Below are 22941 nucleotides of genomic sequence, written 5' to 3' on the forward strand. Positions count from 1 at the left end.
TGAGGAGATTCTCACAAAGATATGGGAGATAGCCCATAGTGTGAAATAACTTTGATGTATCCCATAAACATAAGATTGATTTTAAAAACTACATAAGCAAATACAACAATATTCCAAGGTAAATTTTCAATACAAGTAAAATAGTGGGGTAGGTTGAAAATAATGATAGCTTTATCTTTGATGAGGAATAAGAGGTAGGAATTGGAAGGAGAAAGTAGGTTCCTGGGATGTGGACAGCTCTGTATTTTTTTTTGTCCTGAATGTCAGTACTCAGGGTGTTTATTTTCAAACAATCCAATTTCTAAAATAACCAGATCTTCTAGTAGTATCGTTCTCCTTTGGTAAAAATGTTTGCAAGGGAATGGTGGGCAGGGAGTAAAAAAAAGGACAAAACAACTGCTTCAAAGAATCTGACCAAGAGGAAAACAAGGAAATGGAAGCAGGAGCTAGAAGGAAATAAAGCAGAGTCAAAAGATGGTTTGTTTTGTTTTTGAAATGGAATATACTGGAATGTGATCTTGGGGCCTTGTACTTGTTAGACAGGTCCTACTATTCCTCCAGATTTTTCTGCTTTTTTATTTTTAAAATTATCTTTTAAGTAGAGATACAAAGGAGTTCCCATCTAACAAAGCACTTTATAAAAGCATGCATCTTGATTAGTGCCATCCCTTTTAACATTCTCAACCATCCCTCCCAACCCACCCTCTCCTTCACTTTTTTAAAAAAATTTAAGCTATTCAAAATTGTAAGAGTCTTTTTTCCATATATTTTTATTGTAATTAATAGAAGGGTTACATTATATTTGCAAGATAGAAAGTGCATTACTGCACATACATTGATACCCTTTCTCATGTCTTGGTCCCCATTTCCCTACCCCCGACCCATACCCCTCACCTTGTTTCCCCCCTTCCCTATCCAATTTCAAATAACCAAATACAAATATATCCAATATATCAGATAACAAAGTGAGATATTGTAACAATATGAGATAACCAAGGGACAGCAAAAGAGATGAGAGATAACAGTACATTAAGGACAACAATCACTCATTATATGGCTTTTGCTTCTATATCCTAGAGGTCCTTTCATTTAGCATCATACTATATGGCCTTCTGTATCTAGGTTTTGCTCTATTGCAAATCTCTGCTATGAGAGTCCAAGGTTTCTACTGATTATGACAAATGAAGGAAACCATTGAGCCTATGATCCTTTGAGTCTGGTTTACTTCACTTAATATGATTTTTTCTAAGTCTTTCCATTTCCTAACAAATGGGGCAATGTCATTCTTTCTTACAGCAGCATAGAATTCCATTGTGTACAAATACCACATCTTGTTGATCCATTCATCAACTGAGGGACATCTGGGTTGGTTCCATATCTTTGCTATGGTCAATAGTGCTGCAAAGAACATCGTTGTGCTAGCAGATTTAGTATGTCCTTGTTTCTGGAAAATTGGGTAAATGCCTAGTAGTGGAATTGCTCGGTCATAGGGGAGCTCTATGTTTAGTCTTTTGAGGAACTGCCATACTGCTTTCCATAGTGGTTGAACGAGTTTGCACTCCCACCAACAGTGTAGTAGTGATCCTCCTGCCCACATCCCCTCCAGCATCTGTTGTTATTAGTTTTCTTGATCCTGGCCATTCTAACTGGAGTGAGGTGGAATCTTAGAGTTGTTTTCATTTGCATTTCTTTTATGACCAGAGATGTTGAGCATTTCTTCATGTGTCTATAGGCCATTTTTATTTCTTCTTCAGAGAAAACTCTCTTTAAGTCTTTGGCCCATCTTTTAATGGGATGGTTGTTTCTTTGGAGATTAGTTTTGGAGTGATTCAATTTTTTGAGCTGTTGATATATTTTAGATATGAGGCCTTTGTCCAGGCCTGTTCTTGTGCCAGTACCAATCTGTTTTGATAATTATAGCTCTGTAATAAAGTTTGGTATTGAAATTCATCCTACGCTGTTCTTTCTGCTAAGAAGTGTTTTTGCTATACGGGGTCTTTTTGCTATACGAAATTTTGGATTGCCTCTTCTATTTCTTTAAAGAATGACATTGGGATATTGATGGGTATTGCATTGAATTTGTAGATAACCCTTGGCAAGATTGTCATTTTCACAATGTTGATTCTTCCAATCCAGGAGCATGGGAGGTTTTTCCATTTCCTCAGTTCTGCTTTAATTTCCTTTTTCAGGGTTTTAAAGTTTTCATCAAAAAGGTCCTTTACATTCTTAGTTAAGATAACTCCTAGGTACTTTATTTTCTTTGAGGTTATTGCAAAAGGAGTTGCTTTCCTGATCGTTGTCTCATTCCTCAAACTGTTGTCCTAGAGGAAGGCAGTTGATTTTTGAGGGTTAATTTTTATACCCTACTACCTTGCCAAAGTTTTGAATCAGCTCAAGCAACTTGGGAGTGGAGTCTATAGGATTCTTTAAATATAGAATCATGTCATCTGCAAAGAGGGAAAGTTTTACTTCTTCTTTCCCTATTTGGATCCCCTTTATGCTTTCTTCTTGCCTTATTGCTCTGGCTAGGAATTCTAATACTATGATAAAGAGGAGTGGAGAGTGTGGATATCCTTGCCTTGTTCCTAATTTTAGAGGGAATGGCTTTAGCTCTTTGCTATTAAGTATAATACTAGCTGTGGTTTTGTGATACACAGCCTTTATTATACTGAGGAATATTCCATGGGTTCCTAGTTTCTCCAGAGCTTTTAACATAAAGGGGTGTTGGATCTTGTCAAATGCCTTATCTGTATCTATTGAGACAATCATGTGATTTTTGTCCTTGCTCCTGTTGATGTGTTGAATTTTATTAATTGACTTGCATATGTTGAACCAGCTTTGCCTCCCTGTGATGAATCCTGTTTGATCATAGTGTATAATTTTTTTTGATGAGTTCTTGTAGACGGTTGGCCAGTATTTTGTTGACAAGTTTTGCATCGATGTTCATCAAAGAAATGGGTTTATAGGTCTCTTTCTTTGATGAATCTCTGTGTGGTTTGGGGATGAGGGTTATACTGGCTTCATAGAATGAGTTTGGTAAAGAGCCTTCATTTTCACTTTTGTTGAAGAGCTTGAGGAGTATTGGTGTGAGCTCTGCTTTGAAGACCTTATAGAATTCAGCTGTGAATCCGTCTGGCCCTGGGCTTTTCTTAGGTGGAAGGTCTCTTATTGTCATTTCTATTTCAGTGCTTGAAATAGGCCTGTTTAGTTGGGTTAGGTCTTCTTGGTTCAGTGTGGCTATGTTAGTATTGGCTAGAAATTCATCCATTTCTTCTAGATTCTCAAATTTGTTGGTGTAAAGGTTTGAGAAGTATTCCCTCATGATGCTCTGGATCTTGGTAATTTCTGTCATGATATTACCATTTTCATCTGTGATTTTATTTCCGTATACTCCCTTCTTTTTTTGGTAAGATTTTCTAAGGGTCTGCCAATTTTGTTAATTTTTTCAAAGAACCAACTTCTTGTTTTGTTGATTCTTTCTATAGTTTTTTGGACTCCATTTAATTCTGCTTTGATTTTAATAATTTGCTTCCTTCTACTGGGATTAGGGTTGGTTTTTTTTCCAGGAGCTTAAGGTGACACATTAAATTGTTGGTTTGCTATTTTTCCAATTTGTTATTGTTGGCATTCAGAGCCATAAATTTTCCTCTGAGTATTGCCTTTGCCATGTCTCAAAGGAGCTGGTATTTTGTGTGCTCCTTTCTGTTAAATTTCATAAACTGTTGGATTTATATTCTGATCTCCTCGATGACCCATTGGTGATTCAACAATGTGTTGTTCAATCTCCATGAGTTACAGGGTTTTCGTTGGTGGAGATGAGTGTTCAGTTCCAATTTGATGCCCCTGTGGTCTGAGAGAGTGCGCAGAATAATTTCAGTGTTTCTGAATCTGCCCAGGTTTGTTTTGTGCCCTAAAATGTGGTATATTTTGGAAAATGTTCCATGTGCTGCTGAAAAAAACTTATATTGTGTTGTTGCTGGGTGGAATAATCTGCAGATGTCTGTTGGATCTAGTTGGTCTATACAGTTGCTCAAATCTAAAGTTTCTCTGTTGAGTTTTTGCCTGGTTGATCTCTCTATAGGTGAGAGTGGTGTGTTAAAGTCACCAACAATCACTGTGTTTCGATCTATGTAGGGTTTCAGTGAAAGTAAAGTTTGCTTGATGAAGTTCGGAGCTCCGGGATTTGGTGTGTAGATATTTTGGATGGTTATGTCCTCCTGGAGGAAAGATCCCTTTAGTAGTATGTAGTAACCTTCTTTGTCTTTTCTCACTAATTTTAGTTTGAAGTCTATTTTACCTGATATGAGGATGGCAACTCCAGCCTGTTTATGGGGGCTGTTAGCTTGATAGAGTTTATTCCAATCTCTCATTTTCAAAAGGTGTTTGTTTTTTTGGGTAAGATGTATCTCTTGAAGATAGCAGAACGATGGATCCTGTTTTTTGATCCAACTAGATAATCTATGCTGTTTAATTGGAGAGTTAAGTCCATTGATATTGAGAGTCAGGATTGAGAAATATTTATTTGTTCCTGCCATTTTTACAAGCTTTCATTCGGGCCTGTGTCTTGATAGTTTTTGTGGTACTTAAATGTTATGAGTTTTAGGTGCCATGTCTTTCTCTGTATTACATTTGTGTTGGTTTTCCATGTGTAGAACAGCTTTGAGAATTTTCTGTAGTGTTGATTTTGTTGCTACATAATGTTGAAGCTTTTCCTTGGAATGGAATGTTTTTATTGTTCCCTCAGTTATGAATGAGAGCTTAACTGGGTACAGTATTCTTGGCTGGTAGTTATTTGACTTTTGGGCATGGTATATATTGTTCCAATCTCTTCTTGCTTGCATGGTCTCTGCTGAGAAATCTGGGGTTATTTTGATTGGTTTGCTTTTATAAGTGATTGTTCTCTTCTCCCTGACTGCTTTGGCCTCTATTGATCCAGTTTAGATTATAATGTGGCGGTGGGATGTCCTTTTCTGGTCAGGTCTGTTTGGGGGTTCTAAACGCTTCTTGTATCTGGATGGGTCTGCCCTTCTGGATATTTGGGAAGTTCTCTGAGATGATTCCCTGAAATATATTTCCAATACCATTGACCTCTTTCTCTAGACCCTCCTCAATACCAATTAGCCTTAAATTAGGCTTCCTAATTGTATCTTAGACATCCTGTAGCGTTTTCTCATATTTCCTAGATTTGAATTGACTCATTTTCTGTTCTTTTTCTATAACAACTAAATTATCTTCAATCCTGGAAATTCTCTTTTCTGCATTGTCTAACCTGCTATCAAAGCTATCTACTTTATTCTTCATCTCCCTTGCTTCTAATTGCTCATTTTTGATGCCTTGCATCTCTTGTTTTAGATCATGTATGGATTTCTTTAGCTCCTTGATTTCCATTTGAGTGGTTAGCTCAGCAGCTTTATTCTCTTTGGACATTTGTTGGAGTTCAGTCACCTTTTTGTTTGTGGATTCTATGAATTCGTCCATTTTTCTTTGAAAAACCTTTATTATGGCCTCCTTTATGGCTTCCCCTTTTTCACATATCACCTTGTTTATGGTTTCCTCTTGTTTAGCTGTGGCTTCCTCCCTTATCTCTTTCTTTATGTTTTCACATTCTTCATTAATGATGTTTATCAATTGCATTTGTATAGCACTTGGAAGGCTCGCCTCTAGATTTGCCACTGACTGCTTCATTGCCTGTTTATGTTGGGTGGGAGATGCTATTCCTTGATTTGATATTTTTCTTGAGTTTCTTGTTCTGCCCATTTGAGGATGGGAGCAAGATTAATACTAAACAAGATTATAATTTTTCAGATATAACCAACCTAGACCTTTTTAGTTGGCTGACAATAGATATTAGCTCTTTTAGATTGGTAATAACACTCTTTCTTTTTGTACACTTACATACAAATCTAATACAATCACAGATGACCAATTTATGACCAAAACAATAAGCTCCTCAATCCAATCTCTATTGTATGTAAGTCCCTCTGGACCTAGAGTATAATTAAATACCTAGATATACAGCATTGCTCAACAACCATTAAATGTAGATCCATGCATTATAAGAGTTGAAGGATGAACAGAGGACCACAGATAGAAAAATAATATGAAAGACGACAAGGGAGGTAGGAAAAGAATAATACAGGAGTGTAAGAATATTATAGTAATGAAGAAAGGGTATCATGTAAGGATAACTGTGACCTAAGGTGATAGACAGAGTATTTGTGTAGAAAGTTTAGATGAACTTAGATAAAACTTATCAAAATAAGAAGAGTAATAAGAAGAATATATAGAGAAAAGAGAGAGGTTGATATAGGAGATTTCAATGATACCAATTTAAGAAAGAAAAGAAAAAAAGAAACAAAACAGCAACAAAATAAAAGAAAACAGAACACACACACACAAAAAACGAAAATAAAAACAAAAACAAAAAAAGAAAAAAAAAGAAAAAAGGCTGGGGGAGATTCCTCACTATTCTGAGTTCTTACCCAAGAGATACTAGGGTTGAGAACCCGGAGTTTAAAAAGCAGGTGACTGTATCAATATGGATATCATTTTTGTTCAAACTGTACCCAGAGCTGCCACTGTGTTTCTAGGAACGACCACGGTGATAGCAGGATTGCGGGAAAAGAGAGGAAAAAAAAAGAAAAAAAGAAAAAAAAAAGGAATGAATCATAATATTAGAAAAAAGGTTAGGTTAAATGGCAAAGAGAAAAATAAGAACATCTAAAAATGCAAATGAAATGGGATAAAAAAAGATAAAAAAGGGATATTCTTCAGTTTTTTGTTTTGTTTTTTTTTGGTGGGGGGAGAGGTTAGGAAACTTGTGTCTCCACTAAATTCGGGATCTAAACACTTCACAAAGTCTTTTTCTCTTGTGATTTGGGTTTTTCGGATCAGATTGCTTGTTTGGTAAAACAAAGCTGAAAGATCCGCGGGCTGGTTTGTTTACCAGGTCTGAGGGCGGCGCAGGGGGATGGACTTCAGCAGCACTGGGACCGGATTTCTGGCTAAGGGATCTCTGGGAAATCCTTTGCCAGTTAGGTGGCGCTGTCAGCAACACCTCTCAGGCTCCAATTGCTTTGGCTTGTGTCGTTGCCAGCAGTCAAGATGGTGCTGCTCTCAGCTGGTGGGGAAGGGGCTCCCTCCCAAAGCCGTTCCTGGAGCAGAAGTGGAAACTTCTCGGAGCTACTCACAAATGGCTGGATTCTCTGATTCCGTGAAGCTGGCAGGTCCGTGCACGGCCAGGTGTCGGCTCTGGGCTCGCGCAGGCTCTGTGTGGCTCTGTCTGCAGCCAGCAGGTCTGCACCGCCATAAAATGCTGTTTGCTTCGCGGGTGGCAGGGCTCCAAGCTGTCTTCTCGGGCCAGTATTCTGCCTTTTTCCTCTCTGACTGAGATCTCTGTGGGGCTAAAGCTTACTTAGGATCAATTTTTGGTAAAGAACTGTCCCCTATGCTGCCAGAAATTGTATCTTGGCGGGAGCTCAGAACGACTCACACAGAAGAGCCACCATCTTCCGCTGATCTCCCCGAGTTTTTTTGTTTTTGTTTTTGTTTTTTTTTTTGCCGGACCTGGGGCTTAAGCTCAAGGCCTAACCACTGTCTTTGGGATTTCTCATGGCAAGAGCTCTACCACTGGAGCCATGACACCACTTCCAGCTTTTCTATATATGTGGTACTGAGGAAATCTTCACAAATGTTAGGCAAGCACTCTATCACTAGGCCAAACTCCTGGCCCCAATTGTAGGATTCTTAACTGCATTCTCTCCTCCTTCTTGCCTCTTCATACCTTTACCTTTTGCTGCTTGCCAATCCTCACCCCTTTCAAGTACCCTTTTCCTGGTGTTGAACAAGATGGGAAGGAGATAGAATTTGCTTGAGTAATCTAGAAGGAACTCACCAGGAGTGCAGGGTGGATCTGAGCACACAAGGTTTTTCTAGCAATTATGTAGGAATTCAGGTGGAAGACCAAGTCAAATGGATGGTATCACGAATTACCATATGATCCAGCATATAGCCAAAGCAATGCAAGTCAGTAAACAGTAGAGGTAGCTGCACATTCATGTTTATTTATTATAGCACTATCCATAATAGTCAGGCTATGATCACATGAGGTGTCCGTCATCAATGAATGTATAGAGAGAATGTGATGTGTCATTTACAGGAAACTGGATATAACTAGATACCATTTTGTTAAATAAGCCAGATTCAAACAAATATCACATATTCTCTCTCTTATATGGAGTCTAGACCATGTATATTCCTGAGTGAGTACAGAGGTAATAGTAGGACTGGGGATAGGAAAAACAAACAAGATAGGTGGATAAATGAAAGTACTTTTTTGTGTGTGCCCATCCTGGGGCTTGAACTCAGGGCCTGGGCACATGTCCCTTAGCTTTTTTAGGTAAGAGTTATACTCTCCTTGCTCCAGATTTTTGGTTAGTTGTAGCTAAAATCTCAACAAACTTTAGTATCCGGTTTGCCTTTGGACTAAGATCCTGTAATAGCTGAGATTACAGATATGAGTCATTGGCACCTGTCCTAAATTGCATTTTTAATGTATAAAAATAATATAAAGAGGCACACTGAAAACGTAATGGGAGAGAAGAGGGAGTTAAGGAAGAATAATAGAAAAAAAGGATAATAGAAAAGATGAATTGGGTCTAAGTATAATATGTGCATGCATGGTAATACCACAGTGAAACTTATTTGCACAGTTAATAAATGCTAATAAAACAGAGCTGTAGTATAGTATAAGAATGGGACATAAGAGGTATGGGCATCTGGTAGCCAATGAATTAAACAGAGGAAAGAGTGATGGGACAGTCATAGCCTTTTAGGGGAAGGGGAACAATCTCTCTAGAGACTGGTTCAGCTGATAGCAATCTGGGAACAGAGTGTGCTGTAATGAGGGGAAAAAAACCAATGGCTATCTTGGTGACCTTATGTCACCTCTAGGGGAGAAGGAAGTCCTGGTCCTGAACTCATAATGAATTCCTAGGTATGGAAATGTGGAATTAAGGGACTGCACATCTAAAATCTACTTGGATAGTGACAAATGGGAGACATAAACTGACATTTCCATCAGCATGTAGTCTGTGCCCTGAAGACTCTCCCTCTCCTTTGTCTGTCTGTCTGCCTCTCTCTCTCTCTCTCTCACACATACACACACACACACATACACACACACACACAGACACACGATTCTCTCTCCAATGTGGGGTTCATTTATACCTTTGTCAAATCTGACAGGTGGAGAATAGCTATATTCTTTTAAAGAACTATTGTAAACATCTTTGCATATCTTTATTTCTTTTCCATTGCTTCTTCCAGAAACGCTGTCTATGACCCTTGAGCACTTTTCCCTCTGGTTGCTAGTCTATTCTTTTCTTATTGATTCAAAGAGCTCTTTGCATATTAGGGAAACCAGGCATTTGCCAGTCATATTTATTGAAAAGATGGCAGGGGCGCTTGCATTAAACACATGGGTTTGGGTTTTACAGGCATTCTTCAAAGGAGACCATCACTTCAAATTTATAAACCTGTATATAGGTTTTAAGAATTGTACACTTTTGTTTTTAGATTTTTATACTAAATCTATAATATATTGCAAATTTATTCTTATTAGTTAACATCTGGATGCACCTTGATTTCTACGTGTTGTTTTTTTCTTCCAAATAGCCAGTGGTCCCAATGAAGTGTCTAGATTAACCTTCTTTCCCCCGGTGTATTCCAAGTGCTAACTTCACCCTCCTTGCTTAGAAATCAACTCAAGAGGTTGCATCATCCCAAGGGCTCTTTTCTTCCCTCTCATCACACAGACTACTTCACACTCACCCCAGAGTCCTGAACTTTCTATCTGCGCTACATCCATGAATTGGGGTCTATTACTGTTTCTGTGTCTTGAACACATCAAGGTTCTCCTTGTGTTATTGACTGGAAATAGGTGAGTGGTCTGCAAATGTTTCATAAGGACCCTCTGCCTACTTTTGTTGCAAAAATAAAAATGTAATTACCTTGGGAAGACTTTTTAACTCCCTCAAAACTGTTTCATGTTCACAGATACTGGCTGATTATCCCTTTACTTTCAGTACTCATACCTATCTCCCCCCATTCTGCCCTTCCCTCTGTGCACTATTCCAGTCCAGTGTGATCCCTCTTGCTAATGTGAGTGGAGCGCTAAGAATTCCATTAGAATTCTACCAGTCATTTCAACAAAGCTAGGCACCTGGAATCCTAGCCACTCAAGAGTCTAGTATCGGAGCATCATAGTTGAAAGCCAATCTGAGTAGGAAAGTCCATAAGCCTCTTTCCTACAATGAACCAGCAAAATAACAAAAAACAAACAAAAACAAAAACAAAAAACTCCACAATATCATCAAACCTGGAAGTGGAGCTGTAGACCAAGTGGTAGAGCACCAGTCTTGAGCACTAAGGCTCCGGGACAGCATCCAGGCCCGGTGTAAAACTGGCACTAAAAATTTTTTAAAAAATGAAAAGATGCTTTATGTATTTGTTATCTGGAATACCTACCTGAATGGAAATCTCAGTTTCTGACAGTTACATGACAAAGGAGGCCTTGTTGTTGTGGGCTGATGAAATCTCTCCATAGCCTTGTACAATCACCTGCAAATCGGTCATCAAGAAGCAAGCCACAGCCATGTCAGTAACAGTCACACCCCCAACATACCTATTACATGCACTCTCCAAGCACTGTATCTACTCTTATTTTCTTATCACAGCCTTATATTTCATCCTTCTGTCTACTTTGATATCAACGAAGTTTCCATCCACTGGAGCAGATCTTTCTAGCCACAAATGGTCCAATATCCAGTGTCACCACCCCCCACCCTGGCCTTGAGCCTTTGTCACCTTTTGGTTTCTATATACTAAGCTTCTCCTGCTAAAAGTACTTGATGCCCCACTTCAGTTTTTATCTGTACAATACCAGAAGCCAGATAGCCAAAACAGAAACCCACAGTGCTAACTGGCCTTACCTTAAACTCCTGACCAGCTACTTTAGTGAGCTCTTGGCTCAATTGTCTTCTACTACTCTAGTTATTCTAGAGTAGTATTCTAGACTAGTTCCAAGTTCTCTCTCCTCTCCCCCACCACTTCTACTCCTGCCAGCATCTCTGTCCTCATCTGAGTCTGGGTTTCTGGCTTCCTGCCTACACTTGCTTTGGACTCCACAGCCCCTTAGCCACTCAAGAACAAAGCTCCAGGGGCTGGGAGTTTGACTTAGTGGTAGAGATCTTGCCTAGCATGCACAAAGACCTGGGGTGATTTCTTGGTACCACATTAAAAAGAAAGCCGGAAGTAGTTTTGTGACTCAAGTGGTAGAGCTCTAGCCTTAAGAAAGCCCAAGGTCAGTGTTCAGACCCTGAGTTCAAGCCCTAGGACTGGCAAAAAAAGAACAAAACTCCAGGAATTAAACTCTATTTTCCTGCATTATACATTTTTCTTTCTTCACAGAATAACTCTCTATTGAGAGGGACACATAGTTTCCTCAACCTTAAAAACTCTCATCTTTGGGTGGAGGTTTAGTTCAGTGGAAGAACACTTGCCTGGAAAGTACAAGGCCTTGAGTTCAGTCCTCAGCTTTGGGGGAAAAAAAAAAAAAACAAAAAAAAAAAAGCTAAAAACACTCTTCTCTAATTCCATGCCCTTCCCAAAGGCCATTACATTTGACAAATCCCTCTTGATACCCTTGATAACAAATTAACATATTTGTTCTTGCTGACACTATTTCCTCTTCTCTCATTTCTTCTTGAGCCTCCTAGACACAGGATTGTGTCTTCACCAGCCCACGTAAACTATTACCATTACTTTTCACTATCCATGGCCAAAGTATCATCATCGGTGCCTGTACTGCTAGCTTCTAAATCATCTCTCTACTTTTCTCTGGCTTACTTCAGTCTCTATCCAGCGGTCAGACTGATCCTAGCAAGATCAAACAAGTCCTCTAATCTATGGTCTCCTGGCTTCTACATGCCAAAAAGCCCTGGCAGCCACTGGTGGCTCACACCTATCATCTTAGCTACTCAGGAGGCTGAAGTCTGAAACTTTCCATTCAAAGTCAGCATGGGCAGTAAGTCAATTACCCTCTTACTACCAATTGATCAACAAAAAGACAAACGTGGAGCTGTGAATCAAGTGGTAGGGTATGAGACTTGAACACTAAAGCTCAGAAGCAGCATTCCGGCCTAGAGCATTGGTACTTCAAACCTCAGTATTGATACTTTTTAAAAATGATTTCAGCCAGTCAGAACTGACATCAGGCTCCTTCTAAACCATTGTCTCCTGCCACCCACTGCCTCTTTGTTGATCCATGGATACTCAGGTAGGTCACTGTACCTAGAGCTATTGCAGTCCCAGTCCCAGTTCCTTTATCTAGAATGTTCCTTTCCAGGTGACCATGCTTCTTGCTCTTTTTTTTTCCTGCAGGCTAGTTCACCATTCTATCTTCCCTGACCTCCCTGTGGCAAATGGCACACCTACGCAACCCTGGTCATTTCATCTTAGGGTATCTATAAGCATTTCATAACCAGTTCATGTAGTAATTTATATTCATTCATTTCAAAAAATTCCTGCTAGAACTCAAGCTTCTTGAAGCAAGGGAGTTCCCTAAAACAGTTCCTATTACATAAAGGGGATGCAGAAAATTCTTCTTCACTAGGGTGTACCATACAGATACGTTTTTGGAACTGCAAAAACTCAATTACGACACGAGTTGGAATATTATTTGTGAAACTAAAACAAAATGGGAAGAGCCTAAATCCTTGTCATTGGGAAGCTAAAAATATTTTGAGATATTTTAAATATGGAATACATCAGTTATTAAAAGGAGTAGAATCATGATTCCCATTTTGTTAGACATAAAAATGTCTTCCTATGCATAATTTATATGTTTGCATCCAGCATATGCATAAGAGAATATTTAGAAAGAAATATATCAATCTGTTATGAGTAATTACTTCCCAATACCAGGATACCAAGGAAAAGGAGAGAGATTTGTGCTCTATTTTATACAATCTTTGCTTAAATTTTATATTACTTTTTAAAATATTCAGGAGATAAAAAGATACCAATGATAATACTGTTTCCTCATGTCATCTATAAATCTGAGTAATTTTCTGAGTAGACTGGGAAGTTAATTTAGCAACTAATTTTACTTATGGAGTCTCTGGCATGGGAAAAGTTTTGATTTTTTTTTTTTCAAGAGTAAGATTTGGACTTAGGGCCCAGTTACTATCCCTAGTGACTCTACCACAGCTCCAATTCCAGCTTTTTTGGTGGTTAATTGGAGCTAATGCTTTCTGCTTGGGCTGGGTTTAAACTGTGATTCTCAGATCTCAGTCTCCTGAGTAGCTAGAATTATAGTCACGACTCACTGTTGCCCAGCTAGGCGTGATACTTCATGGCACGTTGAAAACAATTTCTCTACTCCAAGCAAACTTGCAAGTTGGATATAAACTCTACAGACAAGAGAAATGAGGCTCAGAGAAACGGTCACTCATGATTCCCAGATAAGGTCAGAAACACTGGAGCTAGTAATCATATGAAGGTCTCTCACATAATGGACCCCTGAGGCTGAGGGTGTGGTGGCAGAAGAAAAAAAAGAACTGGAAATGGGTATTACCAGCCCTTTTGTGGGTTCCTTAGCATTTCAAAGTCATGCACAGAATTCACATAGCAACAGTCTGTGGCCTGTCTTTAGTGGGATTTGTAGATAATGGTGGGCGGGGTGCGAATTTGTGCTCTGCTGGGTAGATAGCTACAAAGGGAAGGAGATGAGATAGGTAGGACCTCGTAGTTGGAGAGAGTGAAATGAAATGACCTGGAGAATCCTTTTTTCCTAGAGAATAGCTCTGGGGGTAAGGGGGAAACAACTGTAGTATCCTATAGCAGTTGTGGCATCTGAGGGTCTACTAGATACCAGAAACTTGACTGAAATTAGCTTAAATCCTCAGAATCTAAACAAGTGAATATGGACCTCCATTTCATAGGAGAGGAAATAGGTCAGAGAAGGTACTTTAACCACCACACTGTGGGTGGTGGAATTAGGCTAAGATGGTTCTGTTGTGACCACTTGCCTTAGGCCTTTTCTGAGACATGAAGCTGCCACTCCCAGTATGCCCAGAGCCACACAGTGGACAAGCAGAATTTGCATGTTTATCAGCAATCTGATGATAGGAGAAAGCTGTACTTATTTCATGAGAAGATTCTGGAAGTGAGTAACTAAAGCGAAATGAGGGAGTTGTTGGGGGAGGTGGGACTGGGCCTCGTAGGAAACAAGCAGCAATTGCTGTGCCTCTTTGTTTACATGAGAGAAGAATATCCAAGTGTAGACAGTGAGAAATAATTTTCAGCTGGAAGCCTGCCATGAGTGATTTGGTTGCCAATGGGATCTGATTAGTATTCTTGAGCTTTCATTAGCATTTGCACGAAATACCCAAATGACACAAAGCCAATTCCACTGGTGGAAATTTAACACGTTAAGTCTATTTCTCTTAATGCAGTTAACCTATGATGAAACACCCAGTTCGGTACCTCCTTTTCATAAATGTAACCCTCAGCAAACAATTTTATGAGTGCCTTCGCATTCACCTCTGCTGAGGCAGGCCAGTAAACAGACATGGCTCCTTAACAGAGTGAATTCTGCCATCCTCTGTTGGGGTAGACTGGGAGTGTCTTTGCTAGTCTGAACTGGAACAAAGCCAAGGTTGTAAAGTGCAAATCCCTCAACATGATCTCCCTGTAACCGCCCTTTGCCTACACAATCCCACCCAAGAGAGCAGTGTCTAACTGCATCCTTTGTTGTAGGTTTTCCATTTTTGGGAGGGAGAATGGATAGTGATATGCAGTGTAAACACATACTCTGCCAGTTAAACCCTGTGACTAGGTTTCTTAAAAGGAGCAAGGAAGTCTCAGTGGCCAGCAATAATATTTATGTTGAAACTCATAGCTTGCTCTTCATAGAGTGAGGGCAATGGTGGTCAGGAAAGGAATTCCTTTCCCTGTATTCAATCCATTCTCCCACGTCTCAAGATAGAGAAGCAGTATTTGTGAACTCAGAGTAGAGCCTTCGAGTTTCTGTTACATAAGATTATGATCAACCCTTTAAGATGTCCTGTAATATAGAGTCAATCGGTTCACATTCAAATTGTTTTTCCAGTAACTGCTATCTGCTTAACTGCTATCTCAGAGATCACTTTTCCTTAATGCCGTCCAAGGCTTACAGGCTTTTGTCTAGCATTTGAGTCTCTGAGCCTAGGTAAAGGTAGAATTTCCAGTATCTTGGAACAAAAAACTATAGAATGTCTCCTGTAGTAAGGTGTGTAAAATTATTTTACCAGTTAAATAGCACAAAAAAGTAGCTCAATTATAGTGCACCATTAGGAAACTAAAACAAACAAACAACAGGGTTGGGAATGTGGCTTAATGCCTAGTATGCATGAAGTTCTGGGTTCAACTCCTCAGTACCACATAAACAGAAAAGGCTGGAAGTGGTGATGTGGCTCAAGTGGTAAAGTACTAGCCTTGAGCAAAAGAAGTTCAGGGATAGTGCCCAGGCCGTTGTTTTCTGAAAAATATTATAATGGAATGGAAAAAAATCAACTTGAAAAATGCAGAGATAAGGGTGCCTCTGTCTTCCACTAGAGTGCCATGTTTCCATGGTGATAGAAGCAGCTCTTGATACCTCATTAACCAGGTTGATCCTGGGCTTACTGCTTCCTTACTCCATATAGCATGGAGACACATGGGAGGAAAGCAGAGAGCTAAGGAAGAGCCTGGGGCTCCTCCATAGAGAAAGCTGCCAGGAAGCTCCAGTTCTGGTATTCAAAAACTTTATGTGAAGACCACTCAGAGAGATGACATACTCAATGTGCCTAATTTTGCATAAGTGACACTCTACTTTAAACAATACCATCTGAGTCTTTTCACAAGAACAAAAAATCTGTAAGCGTATTCAGCAGCTTGCTAGTGGTTCATATATGTATCCTAGCCCTTTCAGAGGCTGAGTACAAGGTAAATCGAGATTAGAAGCCAGTCCAGACAAAAAATTCCACATGACACCTATCAACTCATAGCTGGGTACAGTGGTATGTGCCTGTCATCCCAAGGTTTGTGAGAGGTTGATATTGGGAGTCTCATGGTGCCAGGCCAGCCTGGACAGAATAGTCTGAACCTGACTCCAGATGAAAGCAGACGGTGTGCGTCTGCAATCCCAGCAATAACAGGAGCCATAAAAGTAAAAAGACTGGGGCTCAGGTATGCAGAGTAAGACTCTACCCTAAAAAATAACCAATGGGGGAAAAATAGCACTAGAGGTGTGGGTTAAACAGAATCACACAGCACAACAAGCATGAAACCCTGAGTTCATACACTCAACAATGGGAAAATAACAGCACCTCCATACCTATATCATGATAAACCAATTTCTACCACAATAAATGAAATGGACTACACCCTAGTTTCCTGAGATATTCCTACTCTCTACTTACCTCTGAATTTCACAAGTATAACACTAACCAATTATCTGACTTACTGAAACGGTGTATGAAAACACCTCCTCAGGAAAACTTGTGGAGGGTGGAGGTGAGTGGATCCCTTCAACTTAGGGAAGGACTGAGTTGTTTGTGCTTTACCTAAACATCCCAATAGTAGGCTGACTATTCTAGAAGGATGGAGTCAGACTCCATGGGAGAAAATCCTGAAATTTATGGTTTTAATAAATCTACAGGTGTTGTCAAGTTTGGAAGTCAACGAAGAATTTCGTATTCTATTCCATTTTTATACGGTGCTTAAGTGCACTGGGTTAGATCTGCAAACCCATAACAGTGTTTGTTAAAATGCAGATTTCCAGGTACCAGCCCGTCCACGTCTACCATTTTGGTAGACTCTGCAGGGCCTGGCCTGAGAATCTGAATTTTAATAAGTTTTTCCCAAACTCCCAAGTGATTCCTCTTTATAGGACACAACTGCCCTTTAAGAGTCAAACTAGAACTCTAGTCAAACTAGATCAAGCAAGTCACCCATGAACAAGGCAGAAGGGAGGAACACAGGGCACTAAAGTTCCATGTCAAAGAGTGCAAGCTCCTCTGCTTCAGTAGTTGTGGCTCTTTAATCGGACTAGAAAAAGTTCTACCAAAGTTTTGATTTTTTTTAGATGATAGAAATGTGAAAAACTTGATTTCTTACAATAAATAATTTTTTTAAAGAAATACCTGGTAAACACAGGGCGGCACTGGCAACTTGTGCCCCGGCCTTTGTGTCTTACCATTGACTCTGGAGATCTGCAATGCCATAGCCATTTGGAGCCCAAGTGACTTCTTATGCTGAAGGATAGGGTATAATAGCATCTCAGGGTACAAGGTCCTGCTGAGTCACTGATGTGTCCATTTCATTCTTGATGCTGATGGCAGCATTTTAACCAGACCTCCTGCCATACTGTACATTCCCTAGGATATCCTCCCACATCTCTAGTGAAATCTGTTCCCAATAAACTTGTCATTTTCCAGGGCATGGCTCTGAGTGCTATCTTTCTCCCTGAATGCCAATCCTAACTACCAAAGCTGGGAACAAAGGGGCCCCTTATTCCTTTGGCCTCCCTCATAACCCATATCAGATCACTTACCAAGTCTTACTAATTCTACTAGCTACAAGCTAGTGTGAAAAGCTACAAGCTGTCACTGATTCTAAGCATGCATCTTAGACCAATCTCATTGTGAAAGTAGTAGTGCACGGTCTCCTGACCAGCCAGCGTGATTCACAAAGAAAATCTTGTCCATTTTCTATGGCCTGAGGCCCAGCTAACCTTTCCTCTTTGGCTTAAAAACTGAACTACCTGGAAGGACATAATTTATTAAAAATGCAATTTCAATTTTAGAAAATACTTCCAACACATGTGAAATTTAGATGGTGGAATTAGCCTTAAAAATAGAGCTTTAAGCCAGGTGCCAGTTGCTCACAGCTGTAATCCTAGTCACTGAGGATCACGCTTCGAAGCCAGGTGGGCAGGAATGTCTGTGAGACTCTTATCTTCAACAGAAAACTGGAAGTGACACTGTAGTTCAAAACTGGGTCAGGGACAGAGCCCAGCCCATGAGTTCCAGTCCCTCAGCCAACTGAAAAAGGAGAGAGAGCCTTAGCGCTTGAGGATATTCCTAACTACTGAAAGGAGGCTAAGGTCTTAGGATATCAGTTTGAAGCCAGCCTGGGCGGTAAAGTTGTAAGATTTTTATCTCCAACTAACTTCCAAAAGGCCAAGGTATTGCTATTGTGGCTCAAGTAGTGTAGCGCCATCCCTGAGTGAAAAAGCTAAGGGACAATACCTACCCCACCAGTGCAAGACCTAAGACTGCCACCAAGAAAATTAAAAAGTTTTAACAAACAATGGATCAGGTAGGTTCCTCCCCACATTCTAGGGGATCAAAGGTGATTGAGAGAGCACCAGTAGACAGATTGTTCTAGGAAATCCTATTCTGTAGGTCTTCCATTCAAGAATTTCTGACTACATGTGTTCCACTTGGAGATCCAGTGAAAAATCCTATCAAAGTAAAAGCCCCAGAAACAATGGAGGACAGTAGTTACAGACAGGCAATGGAGCACCCATTTGTAATAATAAGCACAGAACCTTAGTTGGAAACTTCTAGTTCCTTTGCTGAGACTGCCAGACATTCACTAATTCCCTTGTCATCCTTGAAGAAAATTAATGCAATTTAACATGAACATTACGCTTAAAGAAATTATTAAAAATTCTCAAAACTCTAGTAAAATCAAATTCCTTACACAATGCTTTTAAAAGTGGAAACATGAATTTATTAAACAAAGCAAAAAGTGGATTTTCAGAATCAACTCTGAATAGTAAAACTCCTGCATAAGAACATTTTGGTGAAATATAAAACAGGCAATTTTCTTTCCTTGTTCAATAGTTATTTTTCTAGTGCCCATAGGAAAAAAGAGATAAAAAACCAAGAAGGCACAGACATGTTAGTTTGTGACTAAAGATCCAGAAATAATTTTTTTCTATTAGCTAACATTTCACTGAAAGGATTGTAAAATGCCAGAACAAACCCATCAGTTTATTCATTAGTTAGGGAGTGACGAGGCAAACCCCTCTGAGCATCTTTCTAGATATTGTAGTTTGGGTGATGAATAAAGAAGGAAACTTCAAAATGTCAAATCTAAAGACATCACCTGAAAAATAAATGACAGTATTTCAAAGATAGTAAAAATAAGTTGTACTATCTGTGCAGTGACATGGGAATATCAATTCAGCTTCCCAAACTTATCCTGTCATTAAGTTCACAGGAATGTCCCTTCTATTGTGAATTTTTCATAAATGGAATCTTTTTTTAGAGGAGAAAAAGGTCACACATCCCTATGGCTTTCTAGCTGGGAGCGGTCCAAATATGTTGATGAATAAAAATGTAACTACATTTTTCCTCTCGTTCTACCTATCTGCAAAAGCTTTTGGACATTTAGTTCAAGTCAGACAGTGCCAACTCTTTTGAAACTAGTCTCTGGATGTGGGTTTCAAAACCATTCTTCCTTCCTCTCTTCTGTATCGTCCAATTGCGCCCGTGGGTGGTCTACTGTAATTTCAAACATGTGCTGTTAATATGCCCAATACTGCTGCTGCAGGGAAGGAGAAAAACACATTAATTGAATAGTACCTGTATTTTCTATGTCCTAATCTGACAGTGAGTTATTTTGCTGTGTTTACTAAATCTACAGATTAAAAATTTTTTTATTTAAACAATAATTCTGCAACAAACACATACAGAATAATTGTGTCAACAACTAAAACAAATAGGCCAGGTTGTGTGATGCATGCCTATTTCCCCACTACTCAGGACAGAGCAGGTCGACTCCCTGAGCCCAGGCGGTCACCACCAGACTGGGCAGCATAGCTGGACTCCTTAGTCCATCGATCAAATAATCAATGTTGTAACTTTCTCTCATTTATACTGTTCTTGAAATACTAATGGAATAAATCTGAAAGTACCTCATGTTCTAATATTTCTTTTAATTCTCTTTGGAATATTTTTCTCATAAGTTTTTTGGAATGTCACTGTTACTCTTGATTTCAGATGTCAGGTGGAAAAAAACAACAGAAACTATCCTCAAAGGTCTGCATCAGAGACTCCCTAGATCACGTAAATTAAGTATGAAAAGTATATAATGCTTATGGAGTGCTCAAATACGTTAGCTATTATAACATCCAAATCCACTACTGGCAACTATGTGAAGTGTATTCTGAGCAGCCCAACCTGGTCTGAATTTTTCACTTAACCCAGGCAGTTCATCTAACATGTATACATGGGCACAGTCTGCACATGCTGATCACCTGTGTGGCATGCTCTTACTCTCATGCATTACTCTGAACCCCTTGTTTGGCTAATTCTTTGTCTTTAGATCTTGGCTTAGACAGTACTGCTCCAGAAATAAGCAGTCTCCAACTTTCTTGAGACTCCAACTAGCCTGCTTCTTTGCATCATCATGACACTTTACGAGATCATAGATCATGTTTGTATTCTTAGAGTAATGGATGAGCACACTCCCAGAACGTAATAGGTGCTCAACAATCACCTATGCTATACTTGGTAGACAGGTTTGGATGTGGTAAGAATGACTGCTGTCAGCCGGAGAAAGCAGAAGGTGGGTGGGGAAGTGGGATTGGGCATCCTAGTAATTCTGGCTGGAAGAAGGGATCCAAGATAAGGAGCTGTCAGCTTCAGAGGAAATCAGGCTCCATCTGGAAAGGTCTTTCCAAACAAGCTGAGCCATATGCAGGATATGAAACATGGAGACAAGAGGTAAACTGAGTTAGTAGTACCTGGTGTCCACCCACCATGCTAAGTACCTTAGAAATGGTCTCAGCTTTCATGTCCCAGTTTAACAGCTTTGCAATCACATTAATAACAATAAAGTACAGGCCAGGAGATGGGGAAGAGAGTTCAATCTGACCCATGGCCCTCCAAAAACTTACCAAGCAGTTGGGTTGTCCTGTGCATGTCTGTCCCAGCATGGAATTGCACTGCTGGGGAAGAAACTTTGAGACTTTGGGCATGGCTGATGGCAAATGAATGTCAATGTTCTGATTTGTTACAGCAGCTGAATTATAGGAAAGGATAACTTTAGAATAGTATTTGACAGCATGGAAAGAATTAAGGGAGAGGGCTGCACTGGGAATTCGAGTTTTATACAGATCACCAATAGTATTCTCTGAAGTGGAGCTTGACTGACCTGTAATAAAGAAAACAAGTATCTGTCAGCTCTGAGTAGCAATCTGTAGCTCTGAACTACTGTATTGTAAATAAATTGTCCTCCATTTTACTTCCTCACAGTTCACACTTTTTCCACTGTTATACTCAAACACTGATGGATAACACTTAATGCAATATATACATGATACATTAGTGCTCCAGTATCATCTCTCTCTGAGTATTTTGATGTGTTTCTGGGTGTGTATGTGTATACTTGGTTTCCATCAAAACTGTAACTGGCCATCCCTAAAAAGCAAAGAAGTATGCAGAAAAGAACAATTCCATTCAGCCATGAATAAAATTTGGCAGATTTTCCATCATTAAGTAAATTATATCATTATACATTTATATTTCATACAGTAACTAAAAGATCTTTCCTTCCAATACATGGCATATGAAATCTCTCTGATGTCAAACTGTAAAAGATAAATGTAGCAACAAGACAATGACTAAGGAAATTATTATAAAAGTCATTTGTTGTTTAAAGCCATTAACGTGGTGATGAGGACTGTATAATAGTATTGCACACATGAATACTGGAGGAAAAACATACTTGGAAGATGACTTGAAGAAAATATATACAAAATGAATAGTAATGAGTTTAGCCAGTCAGAAAAGGATTAATGTGGCTTTTAAGCAGCAAATTATATATAAAATTGAATTGACGGTTTCATTCACTGGCCTTCTGGGTCTTCTACTAAGTCTATAGTCCTACTATATCTATGTGGGTCTGAGAGTAGTCTACTGGAAAATGGGATGTAAACTTACTGTCATGGAAACAGTGTTACTGTGGCACGTAGACAGTGTACATATAGAAGAAATAATTTAACAGGCACATGACTGCAACCCGACTTCTTCCTTATTTAATCTGGGAAGATTTAGGTATCCTATGTAACATTCAGCTATAGATCTATGCTAAGTAGTCCAATTATGGCTCCTGGAAACTTTTGTTCCTAGTCTCCTCTTACTCCTAAGTCCAGATAAGAATCTATACCAATGAATAAATTTCCCCAGCGTCTACTTGACTAGATGAACAAAGACAGCTGTATTCTATTTTGTCCCTTTCTCTTCCAACTTTAGATATCAACCTTAGGAACTTCATGTTCCCATGATTCCTACTATGTTCCGATCCATGCACATGGGACCTCTGCTATGCACTTACCCTGATGGAAGAGCCACATGTTTGCATCTGTGAGTCTTTCTGCTACCAATCTTTTTTTAATGGTATTTCATTGTTGGAGTAACATATAGAAGGGTTACAGTTACCTTCATCAGGTTGTGGGTACATTACTTCGTGAATACTGCTATCCCGTCTAATGTTTTTCTCCCAATTTCTCTCCCCCCACCCTTCCCAATCATCTGTTTTCACCTTCCCTTCCCTATTTCAAATAAACTTATATATAATATACCAGATAAAAATTCAAGTACAGTATTAACATGAGATAAACCATAAGGGGGAAAGAAAAGAAATAACTTCACATAATACCTTAAGAACAACAATCATAAAGATAAACCTCTTGTTTCTATATCCTGGGGTTCATTTCCCTTAGCCTCATCCTATATGACCATATGCACCTACACTTCTATCTGCCTGCTTATACTTTTCATGAAGTTAGAATGAGAAGTGCATGCGACAGCATGTGGGTTTTAGTTAAGAAGAGGTCTTTTAAAA

At 39.3% G+C, this 22941-nt stretch overlaps 1 protein-coding gene across 2 annotated transcripts in view; it reads right to left on the minus strand.

The window, feature by feature from the left end:
- Positions 1 to 18812: 18812 nt before the first annotated feature.
- The window catches only part of Sohlh2 (spermatogenesis and oogenesis specific basic helix-loop-helix 2), a 60746-nt gene continuing 56617 nt past the window's right edge, over positions 18813 to 22941 (minus strand). For both annotated transcript variants that reach the window (XM_090342265.1, XM_090342264.1), the window contains exons 11-12: positions 20993 to 21249; positions 18813 to 19638 (exon numbers count right to left, since the gene is read on the minus strand). In XM_090342265.1, coding sequence (XP_090198391.1) covers positions 19618 to 19638; positions 20993 to 21249 — 278 coding nt within the window. In that variant the 3' untranslated portion in view covers positions 18813 to 19617. The remainder of the gene's footprint in view (positions 19639 to 20992; positions 21250 to 22941) is intronic.

This window comes from Megascapheus bottae, chromosome 11, assembly GCF_031878675.1.
Source record: "Megascapheus bottae isolate mThoBot1 chromosome 11, mThoBot2.hap1, whole genome shotgun sequence".
Taxonomy (NCBI): Eukaryota; Metazoa; Chordata; class Mammalia; order Rodentia; family Geomyidae; genus Megascapheus; species Megascapheus bottae.